Raw genomic sequence first — 19,495 nt, forward strand, 5'->3', positions numbered from 1 at the left:
AGACGTGTACTTGTTGATGACAGTATATTATATTATGTACATGATGGCTGAAGGCAGTCGGCGCAACCCTACCTTAGTCTATGTCCTTGTCAACGAGGGAGTCAAGGTAAGACCTGGAGTGAGTAAGGTTTTACGCCGCTACCCCACCTCTCTGAACAGAAGTAGACACTATCAGGGTGTACAGTTTGCTATCATTTGATCCGACATTTGTAATTTAGTTTGTCTGCTAGTTTTATGCTGTTTTATCTACCCGTTTCAGAATCTATAGACCGTGTTGTCATCTCACGCACACACACACACGCACACACGCAAACAAGAACAGATGTGAAGTTTTTCAATATAAGGCCATGGTGGCAAATCGTGGATATAGACCTTTCCAATCACTTGTAAAAAATGTTTCAATAAAGTTTGTAAGTGTATACTTTTTAACACACTTGTCAAATGTGTAATATAAAATTCCACAGAATTATACCAATAATGTTTGCATCTAATAATATTGTGTGCTAAAAATCAGCTGAAAACAGAACATACATTATCAGGCACATTTCTTAGCTTAAAGTTGTTTGAATTTATGACATCAAACAAAGCAAAAGCAAAGCTAAGTATTTCGAAGTATAACCGTATTTCAAGAGTAGCATCGGTTAAAACGGCGGGTTGTGTCCTATTCGTCCTGTATGTACCAGTTACTAAGCCACTCACCCCCGGATATTTTACTGAGTGCGGCTTTAAGCAACAAAGAAAAATAGTGTTCTATGTACATATGTTTTCATATGCCAGTCTTAGATTATTTTCATGCATCTTTTCCATGTTCATTTCAACGCTCAAGAAAAAGGTGAAGAATTGGGGGAAAAGACTATTGTCACTTTGACTTAAAAACATGCATCCAAAAGATGAGTATTATACCGCAAATATATAACAGGAATAAAATGACAGTTTTGTGAATCTTTGTAGGCAATGCGTTCCGGGCTGAGCAGCATTGCGGACAACAATGATCGATTCCGTCTTCCACCCGAGTGTCGGGCATCAATGACACCCCATCAAATCAGGTAAGGTTTGTTGCATTCAAGGTACAAATACATTCCGGTAAGAATGACTTTAGTGCTGTAGTGCCTTAGTACATTTAGTAATGTATATGCATATAGAAATTGGAAATCTCATTTAATAAGTTCCCAGTTCTCAATATTTATTGAAAGTTAACTGCTACCATAATTGTTATTAACTTCATTACCAGGAACATGGAACGGTCACAGAATGCCAGCTCTCACTTCATAAGCGGCACCTGGTGCAAGGAATCTGCTTTGAGTGACTTTCAGAAAGGGAGAAAACTGACACCTCTCTTCATGTTGTTCAACAACAGACTCCTGCCCTTTGGACGCACGTTCCCTAATGAATATTTTCCAGAAATCAAGAGAAGGTCGACTGATGTGGAGTTAAATAGGACCACACCTCAAACAAGCCCAGTTGTGCCAACAGCCGAGGCTGAAATCGTCTCTGGATATTCAGATGAAAAAGAAAATCCACCTGGCATTGTTGAATCAGAGGAAAGTTTGAAAATGCTAGCACAGAGCCACTACCCAGAAGGAGATATCAAAGAAATCCAGAAATGGTCGGCTGATAGCGAATTGAACAGAAGCATACCACAAGAAATCTCAGTTTTGCCAACAACATCTGAGGGTGAAATCGTCTCTGGAGACTGTGTTCCAGAAATTCTACCTGACTGTGTTGCCACAGAGTACAGGTTGCTTATGTCTGCAGAAAGTGCCTCACCAGCACCGCCTGTAATTTCTCCTACCTACCGTCCCGAAACTATGGTTAAAAGCAGAAAGAGGCGACCAAGGACACGTGGCTCCAAACTCAACACGGACAGGAAGATGTGGATGTCAAAAAAACCTCGGGATGATGAAGTGATTGAAGTGACAGGAGATGCACGCACGCCTGAGCAGTTAGCCATTCCCAAGCCCTCGCCATCAACTGGTGATGTCAAACCAGTCCTTAACAAACCGGCAGACGATCTCCTGACACGGGCCTTTGGATACGACCCATCCATCGATGCATTTTGTAACATCTGCACCCAGGATCATCGTCTTGATGACGTACAACTGCCTGTACTTGTGAGAGAGCAGGTCAAATTCAAGATGATTGACGAAGATGCATACTCCGTCCATGGTCGAGGTGCTTCTGCAACCCTTTTCCATGCCACTGTGGGTGACGCAGCTGTCCTTGTGAAAGATGGGTCTGACTCTAACCGGTCTGTATCTGAGGTGATGACGGAGAGTAAAATAATATCATCACTCTCTGACACATGTGTCGCGCCGCAGCTTTTGGGGGTTTTGGAGCAGGGTGTTCTGGAGAGGGAATACAGTCTTGTCCTGGAGGACTGCACAGGGTTCATCTCGCTCCAGGACCTCCTTCAATCGGGATATTTTGTGTCCAGGTCTGGTTGGAAAAACATCTGCCTGACCCTGTCCTGCCACCTGACGACACTCCACAGGCGGCGTGTCCTTCACAACAACATCTCCTCCAACAACATCATCATCAACAAGGACACGCTGGAGGTGAAGCTGGTCGGCTTTGGACAGGCGTCCTTTGGGAGGGGAGTCAAACTGCCAAGCGCAACCCGCCATCAAACTGGACTTGCTCCAGAAGTGAGTCTGGGTTGTGTCACCTCTCCACAGGCAGATGTTTATGCCTTAGGCTCTGTCCTGGAGGAGATCAAAATGGCCAATAATCTAATGGACCTGCATGAAGTAGTACAAATGTGCCACCAGGATCTCCCCAGAAACAGACCTCATGCATTGGAGATCCATGATCTCATGCATGATGCATTTCATGTACATTAATTTTAGATCGCTTTTGGTATTTTGAGTTGTTTCATTACATTGCCATACGATGAGACAATTGTTATTTTCTGTGCTTCAGTATTCCAATACATAGTTAAAAAATATTTCGCTTTTGTGCCATCTACTTGTCAGCTATGTAAAGCGATTTGTTTGAAAGAATATTGTTAATGACATGAATTTTATTTTGTTGCTTGTACTTGTGTAAAGTGAAAAGGGGTGTAGTGTTTGAAAAAATACTTCTGAATGATACAAACAATTTTATCTCAGTTTCGTGTTATTTATTCATATGAATATAAATATGCTGAGTCGTCAAAAACAATACTGATGTGAAAATATGTATATATCTACCTAAAAATGTTAATTTGAACATATTGATATATAGCATGTATTTATAAACGTAGGTTTGGATTGTTTCCCAAGTTCGGTTGTATGATTGGTTGTATTTTAAAGATGTCCTTTCATGATGTTAACACGGGAATAAAGCGATTATTCAGTTTGACTTTTGAATTGTTTTCATTACATGATCACTGGAGCGGTGGAGGCAGGCTAATGTTTAAAGCGTTCGCTCCTCATGCGCCCATACTCTACATGTGTACAATGTGGGAAGCCCATTTCTGGGGTCACCCGCCGTGATATTGCTAGAATATTGCTGCGTAAAACCATACTCACTCACTCACTCACTCACACTTTGGTTACAACAGATACTTTGACGAGTCACACTGGATTCTTTCCACCCAGAAGCTTTAATGTTTTGCTGGTATTATTTCAATGATCGATTACATTAACATGTATTAACTGCACACTCACCAGCTCTTACCAGTATGTCATTGGTCGGGTGATAGGCCAATATCTGCAGCCTCGGAAGATAACTTACAATCTGCGATGTTCATTTATGACACATGACAATCACTTACAATGTGATATGCTCAGTTACGACACAGGATGGTCGCCGACAATCTGAGATGCTCGTTTATGACACAAGATGGTCGCCTACAATCTAAGATGCTTGATTATGATATAGGGTGATCGCCGACAATCTGAGATGCTCAATTACAACATCGGGTGATCACCTACAACACGAGATGCTCAGTTACGGCACAGGATGGTCGCCGACAATCTGAGATGCTCGTTTATGACACAAGATGGTCGCCTACAATCTAAGATGCTTGATTATGATACAGGGTGATCGCCGACAATCTAAGATGCTCAATTACAACATCGGGTGATCACCTACAACACGAGATGTTCAGTTACGGCACAGGATGGTCGCCGACAATCTGAGATGCTCGTTTATGACACAAGATGGTCGCCTACAACACGAGATGTTCAGTTACGGCACAGGATGGTCGCCGACAATCTCAGAGGCTCGTTTATGACACAAGATGGTCGCCTACAATCTAAGATGCTTGATTATGATATAGGGTGATCGCCGACAATCTGAGATGCTCAATTACAACATCGGGTGATCACCTACAACACGAGATGTTCAGTTACGGCACAGGATGGTCGCCGACAATCTGAGATGCTCGTTTATGACACAAGATGGTCGCCTACAACACGAGATGCTCAGTTACGGCACAGGATGGTCGCCGACAATCTGAGATGCTCGTTTATGACACAAGATGGTCGCCTACAATCTAAGATGCTTGATTATGATACAGGGTGATCGCCGACAATCTAAGATGCTCAATTACAACATCGGGTGATCACCTACAACACGAGATGCTCAGTTACGGCACAGGATGGTCGCCGACAATCTGAGATGCTCGTTTATGACACAAGATGGTCGCCTACAACACGAGATGTTCAGTTACGGCACAGGATGGTCGCCGACAATCTGAGATGCTCGTTTATGACACAAGATGGTCGCCTACAATCTAAGATGCTTGATTATGATACAGGGTGATCGCCGACAATCTAAGATGCTCAATTACAACATCGGGTGATCACCTACAACACGAGATGTTCAGTTACGGCACAGGATGGTCGCCGACAATCTGAGATGCTCGTTTATGACACAAGATGGTCGCCTACAACACGAGATGTTCAGTTACGGCACAGGATGGTCGCCGACAATCTGAGATGCTCGTTTATGACACAAGATGGTCGCCTACAATCTAAGATGCTTGATTATGATATAGGGTGATCGCCGACAATCTGAGATGCTCAATTACAACATCGGGTGATCACCTACAACACGAGATGCTCAGTTACGACACAGGATGGTCGCCGACAATCTGAGATGCTCGTTTATGACACAAGATGGTCGCCTACAACACGAGATGTTCAGTTACGGCACAGGATGGTCGCCGACAATCTCAGAGGCTCGTTTATGACACAAGATGGTCGCCTACAATCTAAGATGCTTGATTATGATATAGGGTGATCGCCGACAATCTGAGATGCTCAATTACAACATCGGGTGATCACCTACAACACGAGATGCTCAGTTACGGCACAGGATGGTCGCCGACAATCTGAGATGCTCGTTTATGACACAAGATGGTCGCCTACAACACGAGATGTTCAGTTACGGCACAGGATGGTCGCCGACAATCTGAGATGCTCGTTTATGACACAAGATGGTCGCCTACAACACGAGATGTTCAGTTACGGCACAGGATGGTCGCCGACAATCTGAGATGCTCGTTTATGACACAAGATGGTCGCCTACAATCTAAGATGCTTGATTATGATATAGGGTGATCGCCGACAATCTGAGATGCTCAATTACAACATCGGGTGATCACCTACAACACGAGATGCTCAGTTACGGCACAGGATGGTCGCCGACAATCTGAGATGCTCGTTTATGACACAAGATGGTCGCCTACAATCTAAGATGCTTGATTATGATATAGGGTGATCGCCGACAATCTGAGATGCTCAATTACAACATCGGGTGATCACCTACAACACGAGATGCTCAGTTACGGCACAGGATGGTCGCCGACAATCTGAGATGCTCGTTTATGACACAAGATGGTCGCCTACAACACGAGATGTTCAGTTACGGCACAGGATGGTCGCCGACAATCTGAGATGCTCGTTTATGACACAAGATGGTCGCCTACAACACGAGATGTTCAGTTACGGCACAGGATGGTCGCCGACAATCTGAGATGCTCGTTTATGACACAAGATGGTCGCCTACAATCAAAGATGCTTGATTATAATACAGGGTGATCGCCGACAATCTGAGATGCTCAATTACAACATCGGGTGATCACCTACAACACGAGATGCTCAGTTACGGCACAGGATGGTCGCCGACAATCTGAGATGCTCGTTTATGACACAAGATGGTCGCCTACAACACGAGATGTTCAGTTACGGCACAGGATGGTCGCCGACAATCTGAGATGCTCAATTACAACATCGGGTGATCACCTACAACACGAGATGTTCAGTTACGGCACAGGATGGTCGCCGACAATCTGAGATGCTCGTTTATGACACAAGATGGTCGCCTACAACACGAGATGCTCAGTTACGACACAGGATGGTCGCCGACAATCTGAGATGCTCGTTTATGACACAAGATGGTCGCCTACAACACGAGATGTTCAGTTACGGCACAGGATGGTCGCCGACAATCTGAGATGCTCGTTTATGACACAAGATGGTCGCCTACAATCTAAGATGCTTGATTATGATATAGGGTGATCGCCGACAATCTGAGATGCTCAATTACAACATCGGGTGATCACCTACAACACGAGATGCTCAGTTACGGCACAGGATGGTCGCCGACAATCTGAGACGCTCGTTTGTGACACAAGATGGTCGCCTACAACACGAGATGTTCAGTTACGGCACAGGATGGTCGCCGACAATCTGAGATGCTCGTTTATGACACAAGATGGTCGCCTACAACACGAGATGTTCAGTTACGGCACAGGATGGTCGCCGACAATCTGAGATGCTCGTTTATGACACAAGATGGTCGCCTACAATCTAAGATGCTTGATTATGATATAGGGTGATCGCCGACAATCTGAGATGCTCAATTACAACATCGGGTGATCACCTACAACACGAGATGTTCAGTTACGGCACAGGATGGTCGCCGACAATCTGAGATGCTCGTTTATGACACAAGATGGTCGCCTACAACACGAGATGTTCAGTTACGGCACAGGATGGTCGCCGACAATCTGAGATGCTCGTTTATGACACAAGATGGTCGCCTACAATCTAAGATGCTTGATTATGATATAGGGTGATCGCCGACAATCTGAGATGCTCAATTACAACATCGGGTGATCACCTACAACACGAGATGCTCAGTTACGACACAGGATGGTCGCCGACAATCTGAGATGCTCGTTTATGACACAAGATGGTCGCCTACAACACGAGATGTTCAGTTACGGCACAGGATGGTCGCCGACAATCTGAGATGCTCGTTTATGACACAAGATGGTCGCCTACAATCTAAGATGCTTGATTATGATATAGGGTGATCGCCGACAATCTGAGATGCTCAATTACAACATCGGGTGATCACCTACAACACGAGATGCTCAGTTACGGCACAGGATGGTCGCCGACAATCTGAGATGCTCGTTTATGACACAAGATGGTCGCCTACAATCTAAGATGCTTGATTATGATATAGGGTGATCGCCGACAATCTGAGATGCTCAATTACAACATCGGGTCGCCTACAACAGGAGATGTTCAGTTACGGCACAGGATGGTCGCCGACAATCTGAGATGCTCGTTTATGACACAAGATGGTCGCCTACAACACGAGATGTTCAGTTACGGCACAGGATGGTCGCCGACAATCTGAGATGCTCGTGTATGACACAAGATGGTCGCCTACAACAGGAGATGTTCAGTTACGGCACAGGATGGTCGCCGACAATCTCAGAGGCTCCTTTATGACACAAGATGGTCGCCTACAATCTGAGATGCTTGATTATGATATAGGGTGATCGCCGACAATCTGAAATGCTCGTTTATGACAAAGGCTGATCACCGACAATCGCTATATGTCGCCGACATGCTCATTTACGACATAGCTTAATCAACTACAACCTGAGGTGTTCAGTTGCGACACAAGATGCTCAATGGTGATCCAGAACCCATACATCATCGGTTGCATAACACCCACACATACTTTACGCACGCACGCACACACACACACATGCGTGACTGTTAAATCCCGATGAGACGGGTTAGAATTGATCTTTGGCACCCGTGCTCAACAGATCGGGCTTAACAGGATCGGGTGGTCCGACATATCCCAGTTGTATAGATCGGTGCTCATTTTGTCAATCAATTTTGTCTGGCCCACACTCTATTGATTACACACATCACATTTTCGTTAAACATCAAAGGGCTATTTGGATTAGTTCACCCTCCTAGATATATTTGTATGTGAACTGCGCAATGACACGGGTTGAGGCTCATGTGATTCGGCATATTTCGAAACATCACCAAATCCGGACTAACAGGAAACTCCCCATTGGCTTCATGAGCTTAGGTCAAACTAGGTCAAGACCTGACAGAACCTGATGACAGTGTCTGTGTACATACAGAATAATCTTTCACAGCTATACTGCCCATCAAAACTTTAGATTCACTAGTGTAAATGCAGCCACTAACTTCAGTCAAATGTTCTAAACTAGATTTTGCAAAACATTCCATACTGTTTAAATGTGCTGTGTACACGTGAACTGACGTATTGTTAAACAAATTCGTAACGTTGAAAATATTATATTCATGGATTCAATAAGTGACACACGGTGATAATTTACGAATTCTTAACAAATCTTTACACCAAAACGCAGCTGTTCACATGCACGATATCTGCACATGATTTTCAGCAATTTGATGCGTGATCCCCGTGCAGTTAATTCATCTGCATAAGGTGCACAGGTAGTTGGATCACACAAGTTTGTTGAAAAATTCATCTTCGATGTAACCATATATATGCATATCGTACAGTGAGTGCTTTAAGTCTAAACCTTTGATGGGTAGTGATTCGTATCTACACACAGTATATAACGAACTTGAAGGCACCACTCCGTTCAGTTCGCAATAATTCATCATTGTACGAATTTCGATTAAAATCAGTTCGATACATCCGTCAGTTCGTTATAACCGTACCCGCGTGCATAGATAAGTTACTGTGATGTGGTAAGCTGGTAAAAACATGACAGAAATATGATCCAAATTCAGATCCAGAGAGCATGCGGGTATTGGCATGAGTAAATAAATAAAATGTATGGAATGTAAGTATTTGATGACATATTTAGTAAACAAGACATGGCCCATTAACTCGTGACTAAACAAACGCAATTATTCCCCGCCTAACTCCCCCTTAAGACCTAACTTCGTTGTAGCTGAAGGGACCTGAGGTAGCCTAGTGGTTAAACCGTTTGCTCGTCACGCCGACAACCCTGGTTCAGTTCCCCACGTGGTTACAATGTGTTAAGCATATCTAGTGCCTGCCGCCGTGATATTGCTGGGATATTGCTAAAAGCGGAGAAAAACTAAACTCACTTACTCTTTGACTCTGAATCGTTGCGTGGTTCCCGTTAAGAAGGAATCATGTTTTACGACACACTATAGATTGAAATGCAACTGTTAATTTTCTATCCTTAACTTTGTCCCGGGGAATGAGCGTTGCAACATACTGGTGACTCATCGGTTTCAAGGTACGCTCCAAATAGAAAGGATGTCGAAATCAAGAGACGACACTGACATCGGATGTCGTCGCAAATATCTCTCCATCCCGGCAATCAAGGAATTCAAGGGTTCATATGGTAGGGGAAAGGTATATATAGTTTCTGTTAATGTCCTTAGATATCGACTTTCGACATGGAGGCATTCAGATGGGTAGTCTTTACAGCGATTCTGGCCTTAGTTGCGTCAAAAACGGCCGAGGAATGGAAATCAAGAATAATATATCAGGTAAGTCATACAGACACCTGTTTTGCAGACGCCCGTTTTAATTTATTATATTGTCGATGGATGAATCTAATTTAGATATTTTGTATTTACTCATATTTACAGTACTTCCTTCCTTTATGGATAAATTGGTTTAAACGTTTTCGCCCAAGACGTTTTGGTCGGCGCGTCTAACCGAATAGTCATATGTTTTAGTTTTGTTTGTTTGTTTATTTATTTTTTGTTTGTTAGTATTTTCTTTTTACCACGGCTAATTGGTTTTGTGTTTATTAGTCTCTTTTATTAACATAGGATAGGGGGCAGGAAAACCTTTTACTTGTCTATTTTGTCCTTATGGTATGGTTTTAACATTATTTTGACGGATCAATTTCAGTTGCTGACAGATCGATTCTCACAAAAGGGAGACAACCCTAATACAGCCTGCAGTGATCTATCCGGTTACTGTGGCGGCTCCTTCAAAGGGATAGAAGAGCAACTAGACTATATCCAAGGCCTTGGTGTGTAGAGATTACATATCATGTCGTGCCATGATTATGATCCATAAATAAGGGATGAGGCTGGGGGTAACCAAGTGGTTAAAGCGTTAGAAGAGCTGGGTTCGATTCCCCAAATATGTACAATGCGTGAAGTCCATTTGTGTTCCTACGGTGATGATGCTGGAATATTGCTAAAATGGCGTAAAACTAAGCCCACACCCTTGTAAACAGGGATTTTTATACTCGGCAGATTTGTAAATACAACAGCTTGAACTGAAGAGCAAAAGAAAGTACACAGATTGCGTTTCTTCCAACACGATATAAATAACCAAACCTTTTGATGAAATGGAAAATGTATGTTGACGCACACCGCAATACGCGTGTTTTATCAGCTAAATGACATTGTAACAATAAACAGTGACGTAGTGATGAGCAGTGCAGACGGTACGTACGATGCAGGAAGGTCAAGGCAATGTTGAAGGTCAGACAGCGGTCTGTTGGTCCATATGCCAGCAGCAATATGTCGTCTGGTCACTGTGAATCGGCTCACGCGATGATCCAATAATGTTACAGCTGACGACGTCACCGTCAGCATCCGATTGTGTAGATGAATAACCCGCGGAAATCGACCCTCATGGCGTGTTGTGACTCTGGGACGTCCACTTCAGGGTCGGTCACATGTCTGGCCTGTCATACTGACACGGTTAAACAGCCGAATGGTTTGTCTTATGCAACCCAGTATCCTTGCAATATGGCTGTTGGAAGTACTCATTTATGACATTCCTGTAGTCCATTCTTGTGTCGCCGAAGTCAATATCGGAATTTTTTCGTGAGATTTTTGTCAAGTGATTGTTCACGACAAACATGTTTATACCCTCTGTACAAAAATTGCTCGTGCATGGACCAATAATCACAATTTTGCGAAACTTCGTGCAAATCACGTTCAAATGTTTTTGGTTGTATTTTGACAAATAAATAAATAAATAAATAAATAAATAAATAAATAAATAAATAAATAAATAAATAAATAAATAAATAAATAAATAAATAAATAAATAAATAATCACCGCTCTTCAACAAGTACGTGCTAGTTAGAACGCATATTTGAGATTGCAGCAACAATATTACACCTGTGTACTTTCTTTTGCTCGTCGGTTTATTTGGAATGTTTTCCAATGTAGTGTATTCTAGTTATGCTGGAACGAATATACACTACAGTCCAAAGCAACGGTAGTGACGTCACCACTTCTGTGTTCAATGTTTTAACTTGCTGAAATGGGAATCGAACCCGAGTCTCCGGGGTGACGGATATGTGTGCTGAAATTGTTGAAGAGATCGAGAGAGTAGATTCGGTCGAAAATACTAATGCATATGTTATCTTATACGAGCTCTTTCGTAAGATGTGAGGGAGTGAATTTAGTTTCACGCATTTTTAGCAGTATCCCAGCCAGATCAGCAGAAATGGGCTTGACACATTGTTTCCATGTGGGGATCCGAACCTCAGTTTTCGGTGTGATGAGCGAACGCGTTAACACCTAGGCTACCCAGTGTAATTTTTTTCAAATTAAATTAACCGAAAAATAAATAACAGGTGACATAACTATGATAACAATTCATTATATACCGTCTTCTTTTGTATTGCTTGTTTTGTTTTAGGTGCAAATGCCATTTGGATTTCTCCAATCGTTGAAAATACTGTCAACGGTTACCATGGATACTGGGCAAAGAACATTTACAAAGTTAACCCAGAGTTTGGAACTGAAGTGGAACTGAAGAGTTTGATTACTGAATGTCACAAGCGGGATATCTGGGTCATGTTTGACGTGTAAGTCACTGGTAGAGAAGCACAAGGTTCACGTGTTGGCCTATGTCACACGTGGGACCCGGGTTCGGTTCCCACACGGGCACCTGTACACCGACTTGGCAAAAATATTGTAAAAGTCGAGTTTTGCAATACATAGAATATCGCTTTGTCTCCGAATATATATTGTTTGATCGCAACACACAATCCACAATGTGTTAAGCCTATGTCTTGTCTCGTGACAGTGTTGAAATATTGCTAAAAGCGGTTTAGAACAAAACTAGACTTTGTCTGTTTCGAAACTCTGACTGAATGTAAAAAATACTTAAAGCGATTCGCTTTAGTCTTCTATGAAATTAGCAACACTAATCCTCTTTCAGGGTGGCCAACCACATGGGTCGACAAAGTGGCTGTATTGACCGTTCGTGTCCAACAGAGCAGCTGACCAACTTCACAGAGTTTGCTCCCTTTGATCAGCAGGATCAATACCATGAGCTGTGCTACATCCAAGAGTCGTCTAACCAGTCTGAGGTATTGCAGAACGAACCAAGTCGTTGAAGGGACATACTTATTTTATGGCTTGGGTGGGTGATGATGATTTTTAAGTACAATGACACCCCCACCCCCAATCTGTGTACAAAATATGTGACATTGTGCAGATCATGTACAAATCAATGACCCCTGCTCCCCAATATATTTTAAACATTATTTTGAACAGCTTTATGTACAAAATTGCTGACTGCCTTAGTACATATGTACAAAATTCTTGAGACACACACCCATTAAAATCATCATCACTCCCCAATAAGCTTTAACTATGACGAGACGTTATAAAGTTGTATTACGATGTTTTTGTCACAATCCATCAAGCTCTTAATTTGTCCGATCTCAATTTTCACACTTTAATTCCTAGTACATCCCGAAATCTAATCACGTATGTAACATTACTATAGATTGGCCGTTGACTTCTGACCTGCCCCACAACGAAGCATACATAGCATGAACTGCCTCTGTTGAGCAGTGCATGGGTACCCGGTGGAATAAGTCACGTGCCTGTTAACCTTTTCACGGCTCTTGGTGGCAGCTTTGGTTACCCTATCCATACGTCACTGGACATCATCCGGGCGTCAACAGCTCTTTCAAATACCGGCTGCTATGTCACAGCAATTTCTTTCCATGTTTGTGGTCAACATTCGGAATGAATCGGTGTTCATGAACCTTGCACTTCAGCAGGAATCCGTGTAACCTCTCCAAGATGCACGTTTCTACATGCCTCAGTTTTAGGAAACTGAAGAAATCAATCTCTGTAATTTTCCTTCGTTTGCTTTGTATCTAGATTGAGCAGTGCCGACTGGGAATCCTTCCTGACTTGAACCAAACAGAGTCTTATGTGAGACAGACCCTCTTAGACTGGATTTCCAACTTGACGCGGGAGTACAATGTCGACGGTCTCCGTATTGATACACTGTGTGAGGTGAGATCGGCATCCCTCAAATGTCTATTATGTTCATAATTATTAATTCGCCCCACCGATGACACTGAAAATAGACGAGCTGTCTAAACGAGTGTCTCTATTAAAATATGTTAGTGTCCCCTGCCATGATATTGCTGGAATATTGTTAATATCGGCATGAAACCATACTCATTCACTATAAGAATGAGTGAGTGTGGTTTTATGCCGCTTTTAGCAGCATTCCAGAGGACACCAGGAATCTCCATCACACATTGTACCCTCGTGTGGAATCGAACCCGAGCCTTCTGCGTGACGAGCAAAAGCTTTAACCACTACGCTATCACACCGCCTCAAGGTTCTTCACCAATGTGGTAGACGTTTCATGCCTTACTTTCTACTCATTTTAAGCTTGACTGCATGTGGCCAAGTGGTTCAAGCGTCAGCTTGTCATGACAAGGACGCAGATGCGATCCTCCAAAGGGGTACGACCTGTGAGGCCTATTTTTGAGGTCCACCGTTCTAATACTGATTCAAGAAGACACGTGTTTCAAGCCTTTGCTCGCCAAAGTCCCGTTTCGATTTCTCCACATGGGCACTATGTCTGATGTCCATGTCTGATGTCCATGTTTGGTGTCCATGTCTGATGTCCATGTCTGATGTCCATTATCAAGATATTGCTAAAAGCAACGTGAAATAAATTATTACTCACTCAGTTATTTTGACATGATACTGTCAGATTAAAAAAGCTCTCAAACTCGCCGTTACACAACTAGGTACCCAAGCCATTCTGGCGCGAGTTCCAAAAATCTGCCGGGGTGTTCTGTCTTGGGGAGGCTAATTACTACGACAGGCCCAGATACCTTGCCTCCTACCAAGGAGAAGCGCTGGAGGCGCTACTCAACTTCCCCATGTACTGGGCCCTGCGGAGGAGTTTCAACGACAAGGAGCACATGACTGAACTGCTCGACAGCATTGACCTTCAGGTAAAAGGACAGCCTTGGTTGTATACTTTTCAGGGAGCTGAGAATAAATTCGGGTATAGACTTACCCACTATCCGGGATAAAAATTGTTTCACCCCTCTGAATAATTAACGGTGTGGTAAATTGGAAGAGTGCAGTTTTGATAATATAGCCACCTACAAATTCAAAGCAATGGCTTTACCATGCAGTAACCGGTGTGTGTCACAAGAGGCGACTAACGAGATCGATTGGTCAGGTTCGCTGACATGATTGGCACATGTCATCGTATCCCATTTGCGTAGATCGATATCCATGTTGTTAATCACTGGATTGTCTGGTTCAGACCCGATTATATACTGATCGCCGCCATGTATGTGGAACATTGCTGAGTGCGGCGTAAAACTATACTCACTCACTCGCTCATAAAGATGGAATATTCCCGACCACAGGATAAAACTCACAAACGAATAGATTGATGTAGCAGCGTGTTTATGTTACTGGCATGCACATGCAGACTTCGCGTTCTTACCTATACACATGCAGACTTTGCGTTTTTACCGATACACATGCAGACTTTGCGTTTTTACCGATACACATGCAGACTTTGCGTTTTTACCGATACACATGCAGACTTTGCGTTTTTACCGATACACATGCAGACTTTGCGTTTTTACCGAAATATTGCAAACTAGCACGTTTAGTTGGACAAATTTCATCCATCCCTCTTTAACAACACGTAGCATGCTGATAACATTTGTTTCTCTTTCGTATCTAATTGATTGATAATTTTAGAATACGAACCATTTAATTTTAACCCACCAGGAGGTGCTGTATGTAGTACCCACCAACACCATCTGCTAACATAATAGGCACAACAAATATTACATTTTAAAACACAGAATTATTTACTATAAATTCTCTCGCTGTTCAAATACTCTATGTATGCATGTGGAGGTATATGTGTGTACTTGTCTTTCGTTTCAGAACGAAATCTTTATTGATACAACGGTGCTTGGACTATTCGTTGACAACCACGACTTCCAACGTTTCCTAAATATTACCCCTGACGTCACTCTTCTGAGAAACGCTCTAGTCTTCGTGTTCTTCAGTCAGGTGAGTAGAGGACTTCCCTAGTCTTTGTCACCTTTGGTTAGGTGAGTAGAGTACCTCTCATGTCCTTGTCACCTTCAGTCAGGTGAGTAGAGTACTTCTGCTGTCCTTGTCACCTTCAGTCAGGTGAGTAGAGTACTTCTCCTGTCCTTGTCACCTTCAGTCAAATGAGTAGACGCCCTTTCCTGTCCGTGTCGCCTTCAGTCAGGTGAGTTGGGGACCTCTCCTGTTGTTTGTCACGTACCGTCAGGTGATTCCTCTCAATCAAGTCGATCATGTATTTGCCGCGTTGGATGAGTGGGTACCCCGTCTTCCACGCCAAATACGCCACATAATGACGACGTTTACGTTATATGAACCACGCTTAACATCACCGCACGTGTTTCTTCAAGGGTATCCCGGTGGTGTACTATGGCACAGAGCAGTTGTTTCACGGGGGAGCAGATCCTGACAACAGGGAATCTCTCTGGCCTCACTTTGACAACACGACAGCAATGTACCAGGTCAGCTAAATAAACAACGAAATCATTTCCATAAGAAATCTCAGCAAAAGTGTTGTATCGTGATCATGCGATTATGACTCACTATCAAAATGGTTATGATACTAGGTGTCTTAGAGATAAGTTATGTTTCGAGGATTGCAAGAATCGTCAATAACTTGGTTAGTTTGTGTATACTGACAGTTCTCGTAGGGAGGCCAGATTTAAATATCGGATTAAACATCTTATTTCAATGAAAACAGGTTCCAGGTGTTCTATATATGCCGTAAAGATTCTGTGGGGTTAAAAGGTCAGAACAGGTTGCCTTAAGTATGACTTCTGATTGTCATAGTTTACTTGTGTATGACATGGGCTACTTGTGTATGACATGGGCGACTTGTGTATTACATAGGCTATTTGTGTATGACATGGGCTACTTGTGTATGTCATTGTTTACTTGTGTATGACATGGGCTACTTGTGTATGACATGGGCGACCTGTGTATTACATAGGCTATTTGTGTATGACATGGGCTATTTGTATATATCATAGTTTACTTGTGTATGACATGGGCTACTTGTGTAGTACATGGGCCTCGTGTGGTGCATGGGCTACTTGTGAATGACATGGGCTACTTGTGTATGACATGGGTTACTTGTGTAGTACATGGACTACTTCTGTATGACATGGGTTACTTGTGTAGTACATGGACTACTTGTGTATGACATGGATTATCTGTTTGCCACAAGTTATCTATGTTTGTCATCGGTTAGTGTAGTCTTTCAAGGTTTACGGACTTTTGTTTTGTATTTGGGGTAGCAAGAACATGGATAAAAGAATATTAACATTAACAACCCTGTGTTTGCAATCGACAATTTTTTTCACGTTCTTTTTCGCATCGACTGATTTCGTAAATCAGTTCAGTTGATTGATCAAGACTGCACACTTTGAAGACCTGTGTAAAACCTCTTTAGGTAGATACGTGGATAGGAGGTACGTTTCAAATTTGACACATCACTGACCAAACTGTCAGATGCACTAACTGATCTTGGGTTGTATCATTATGTTTCATTACGATGCACAACTGACTGACCTCTGAATCTGTTTGTGGCGGCTACCGCCAGTCGGGCAGGTTATGCCCTCCGTTTGACCAAACATTCAGCACTCACACACTTCAATATTGCATGCAGATATATGCACATTCTAAGCACATGTAACACGATTTGTTGCCATGGTAACGCTTTTTCTCCAAACCCCTTTTTTTTCAGTTTATCCGACAGCTAGCTGATGCCAGAAAGTTCTCAGGGGTATCCTTTGGCGATCTCAACCAAAACGTGGTGTACGTCGACAACGACACGCTGGTTCTGACAAGGGGAGACAACCCAAGTCAGGTACGCTTGCAGTTGACATCAGTGAACTGATAAGATACAAGTTAATGCCTCTCATCAATCAATCATTCAACTAATCAATCAACCAGTTTTGTTACTCAGGTTCGATTCCCCTAATGGGTACAATAATTATGTCAAGGTCATTTCAGGTGCACTCATTTACTTGTTACAGCTGCTTATAGCTGTGACGAATGTTGGAAAATCCCAGGGCAGTGTACAGAAAACTGTTCACAATCTAACCGACACTGGATCTGGAGCAGGTATGTTACTCACTAACTAACACCAACACACTCAAACTGTGCCCTTCTCTCTCCTTTAAGAACCAATGTTACATTTCTACGACCTTTTGAACGTATGTTCTCACAAATTTCTTACGTTATCATGTTTTCAGATAGTTCGTTTCAATTCGTTTCTCATAGCAACGAAATTCAAAGTACTGGCCCGTTCGAGAATTACTCTCTGTTTTATATCGACATATGTTCCTGTTTGGATTAAAATGGTTCAACCTTGTGAATAAATGAACAAATGATAACGCTTCAGTAAAAGCAATATCCATCGTAAATCGTTGCTCACAATATCGATCACGGGCTTGTCTGGTTAGGATTTAAAGTTCTGCAGGCCCCGGTCCCCTTAATAAAGCTGGAATAACGATTTCATTTAAACAACGGCTATTTCCCATCATAAGTACTGAAAATCATTGTCTCTATTTCTTCCATGGTTCGGTGAGGTAGCCCAGTGATTAAAGCGTTTGTCACGCCCAATACACGGGTTCGGAATTGTGGGATTCCTCAGTTGTTGTCGTGTATGATCTGATTGTCACCCTGCTTCACCCACTTGTACAGGGAATTCAGAAGCCTCGCTATTGATTGTTCCAGGCGGTTGGTAGCCTGGTGGTTAAAGCGTCGGCTTGTTAGGCCAAGGTACCGGGTTTCGATTCCCCACATGGGTACAGTGTGTGAAACCCATTTCTGGTATCCCCCACTGGAATATTGCCAAAAGCGGCGTAAAACCACACACACACACACACACACACACACACACACACACACACACACTCACTCTCTCTCTCTCTCTCTCTCTCTCTCTCTCTCTCTCTCATGGTTCCTCATTTGATTTCAGTGTTCGTCAACATCTGGGACAACAAAGACAGAGTCACTGTCAATGACGGAGTGCTGACAATCTCTTTGACAAATGGTCAGCCTAAGATTTTCAAGCTGGCCGAGACAACACCTTACAAGTCGTCTGCAACAGCCATGTTTATGCATCATTTGACTGCCATATTGTCTCTTTGTTTAGCCATCTTTTCAAAACAATTTGCATGAACTACACTATGAATGCTACATATCTAGTTTCTCTTGAATGCAAACAAGGACGGTTTTCGCATACATGTGTTTTGTTTAACAGTAATCTGTATTATAAAGGACTTGGTATGTAGAAGAGTGATTGTGTGTCGTTGTATGCCATTCATTATACGGATAATGTGGATTGTCTGGTCCAGGCTTGATTATTTACAGATCGCCGCCAAATAGCTGGAATATGCGGGGTAAAACTAAACTGCTCACTTACTTTTGTTAGGTTGAGCCCCAAACGGAATTCAAACCCACACTCTCAGAATCAGACACCTAAACGCCAGCACATAAGTCAGTCATCTAACCCACTCAGCCACCGCGACTTCCACATACATGGAGTCACAGTCATCTTAGTGATAACCATTTTAGGGAAATATGGTCCTGAGTGTTCATCTGTGACAGCGGATCGTTGTCATGGACATTTTCTTCTTATAGTAACATATGGACCTGTGTACATCTCACAGGTCAAAACAGCAAAGTTAAGAATAGTTGGTGAATGAGTTTAGTTTTACGCCGCTTGTAGCAATATTCCAACAATATCACGGTGTCGGACAGCAGAAATGGGTTTCACACATTCTACCCATGAGGGGAATCAAACCCGAGTCCTAGTTTCGATGAACGAACGCTTTGTCCACTGGGCTAACCCATCGCCCCGACTTGGTATGTAAAGGGGTTTTGGGGATGGGCATCATTTCAGAAATGAGGAGGACAACTG

General features: G+C 42.9%; 2 protein-coding genes across 2 annotated transcripts; both read left to right on the forward strand.

Annotated features, from left to right (window-relative positions):
* The first annotated feature begins 43 nt into the window (after positions 1-43).
* Positions 44-2,840, forward strand: LOC137265004 (uncharacterized). The gene is made up of 3 exons (XM_067800337.1): positions 44-106; positions 952-1,046; positions 1,232-2,840. Exons 1-3 carry the CDS (start codon positions 44-46, stop codon positions 2,838-2,840), a joined length of 1,767 nt encoding a protein of 588 aa, XP_067656438.1.
* A 6,680-nt stretch (positions 2,841-9,520) lies between these two features.
* LOC137265537 (uncharacterized) lies at positions 9,521-18,874 on the forward strand. Its single transcript, XM_067800955.1, has 11 exons — positions 9,521-9,767; positions 10,138-10,261; positions 11,897-12,065; positions 12,422-12,572; positions 13,378-13,515; positions 14,268-14,477; positions 15,439-15,567; positions 15,957-16,067; positions 17,312-17,434; positions 17,604-17,691; positions 18,551-18,874. The coding sequence occupies exons 1-11, from the start codon at positions 9,675-9,677 to the stop codon at positions 18,751-18,753; spliced, it is 1,539 nt and encodes a 512-aa protein (XP_067657056.1). The 5' UTR covers positions 9,521-9,674; the 3' UTR covers positions 18,754-18,874.
* Positions 18,875-19,495: the final 621 nt, after the last annotated feature.

This window comes from Haliotis asinina, chromosome 15 (assembly GCF_037392515.1).
Source record: "Haliotis asinina isolate JCU_RB_2024 chromosome 15, JCU_Hal_asi_v2, whole genome shotgun sequence".
In the NCBI taxonomy this organism is placed as follows: Eukaryota; Metazoa; Mollusca; class Gastropoda; order Lepetellida; family Haliotidae; genus Haliotis; species Haliotis asinina.

Excerpts from the sequence above, each read along its gene's own strand:
- LOC137265537 (XM_067800955.1), top strand. The coding sequence starts at position 9,675 with ATGGAGGCATTCAGATGGGTAGTCTTTACAGCGATTCTGGCCTTAGTT. Across the intron at positions 12,066-12,421 it reads ATCTGGGTCATGTTTGACGT|GGTGGCCAACCACATGGGTC; the intron begins GTAAGTCACTGG and ends ATCCTCTTTCAG. Across the intron at positions 16,068-17,311 it reads ACACGACAGCAATGTACCAG|TTTATCCGACAGCTAGCTGA; the intron begins GTCAGCTAAATA and ends CTTTTTTTTCAG.
- LOC137265004 (XM_067800337.1), top strand. The coding sequence starts at position 44 with ATGGCTGAAGGCAGTCGGCGCAACCCTACCTTAGTCTATGTCCTTGTC. Across the intron at positions 107-951 it reads TTGTCAACGAGGGAGTCAAG|GCAATGCGTTCCGGGCTGAG; the intron begins GTAAGACCTGGA and ends GAATCTTTGTAG. Across the intron at positions 1,047-1,231 it reads ATGACACCCCATCAAATCAG|GAACATGGAACGGTCACAGA; the intron begins GTAAGGTTTGTT and ends CTTCATTACCAG.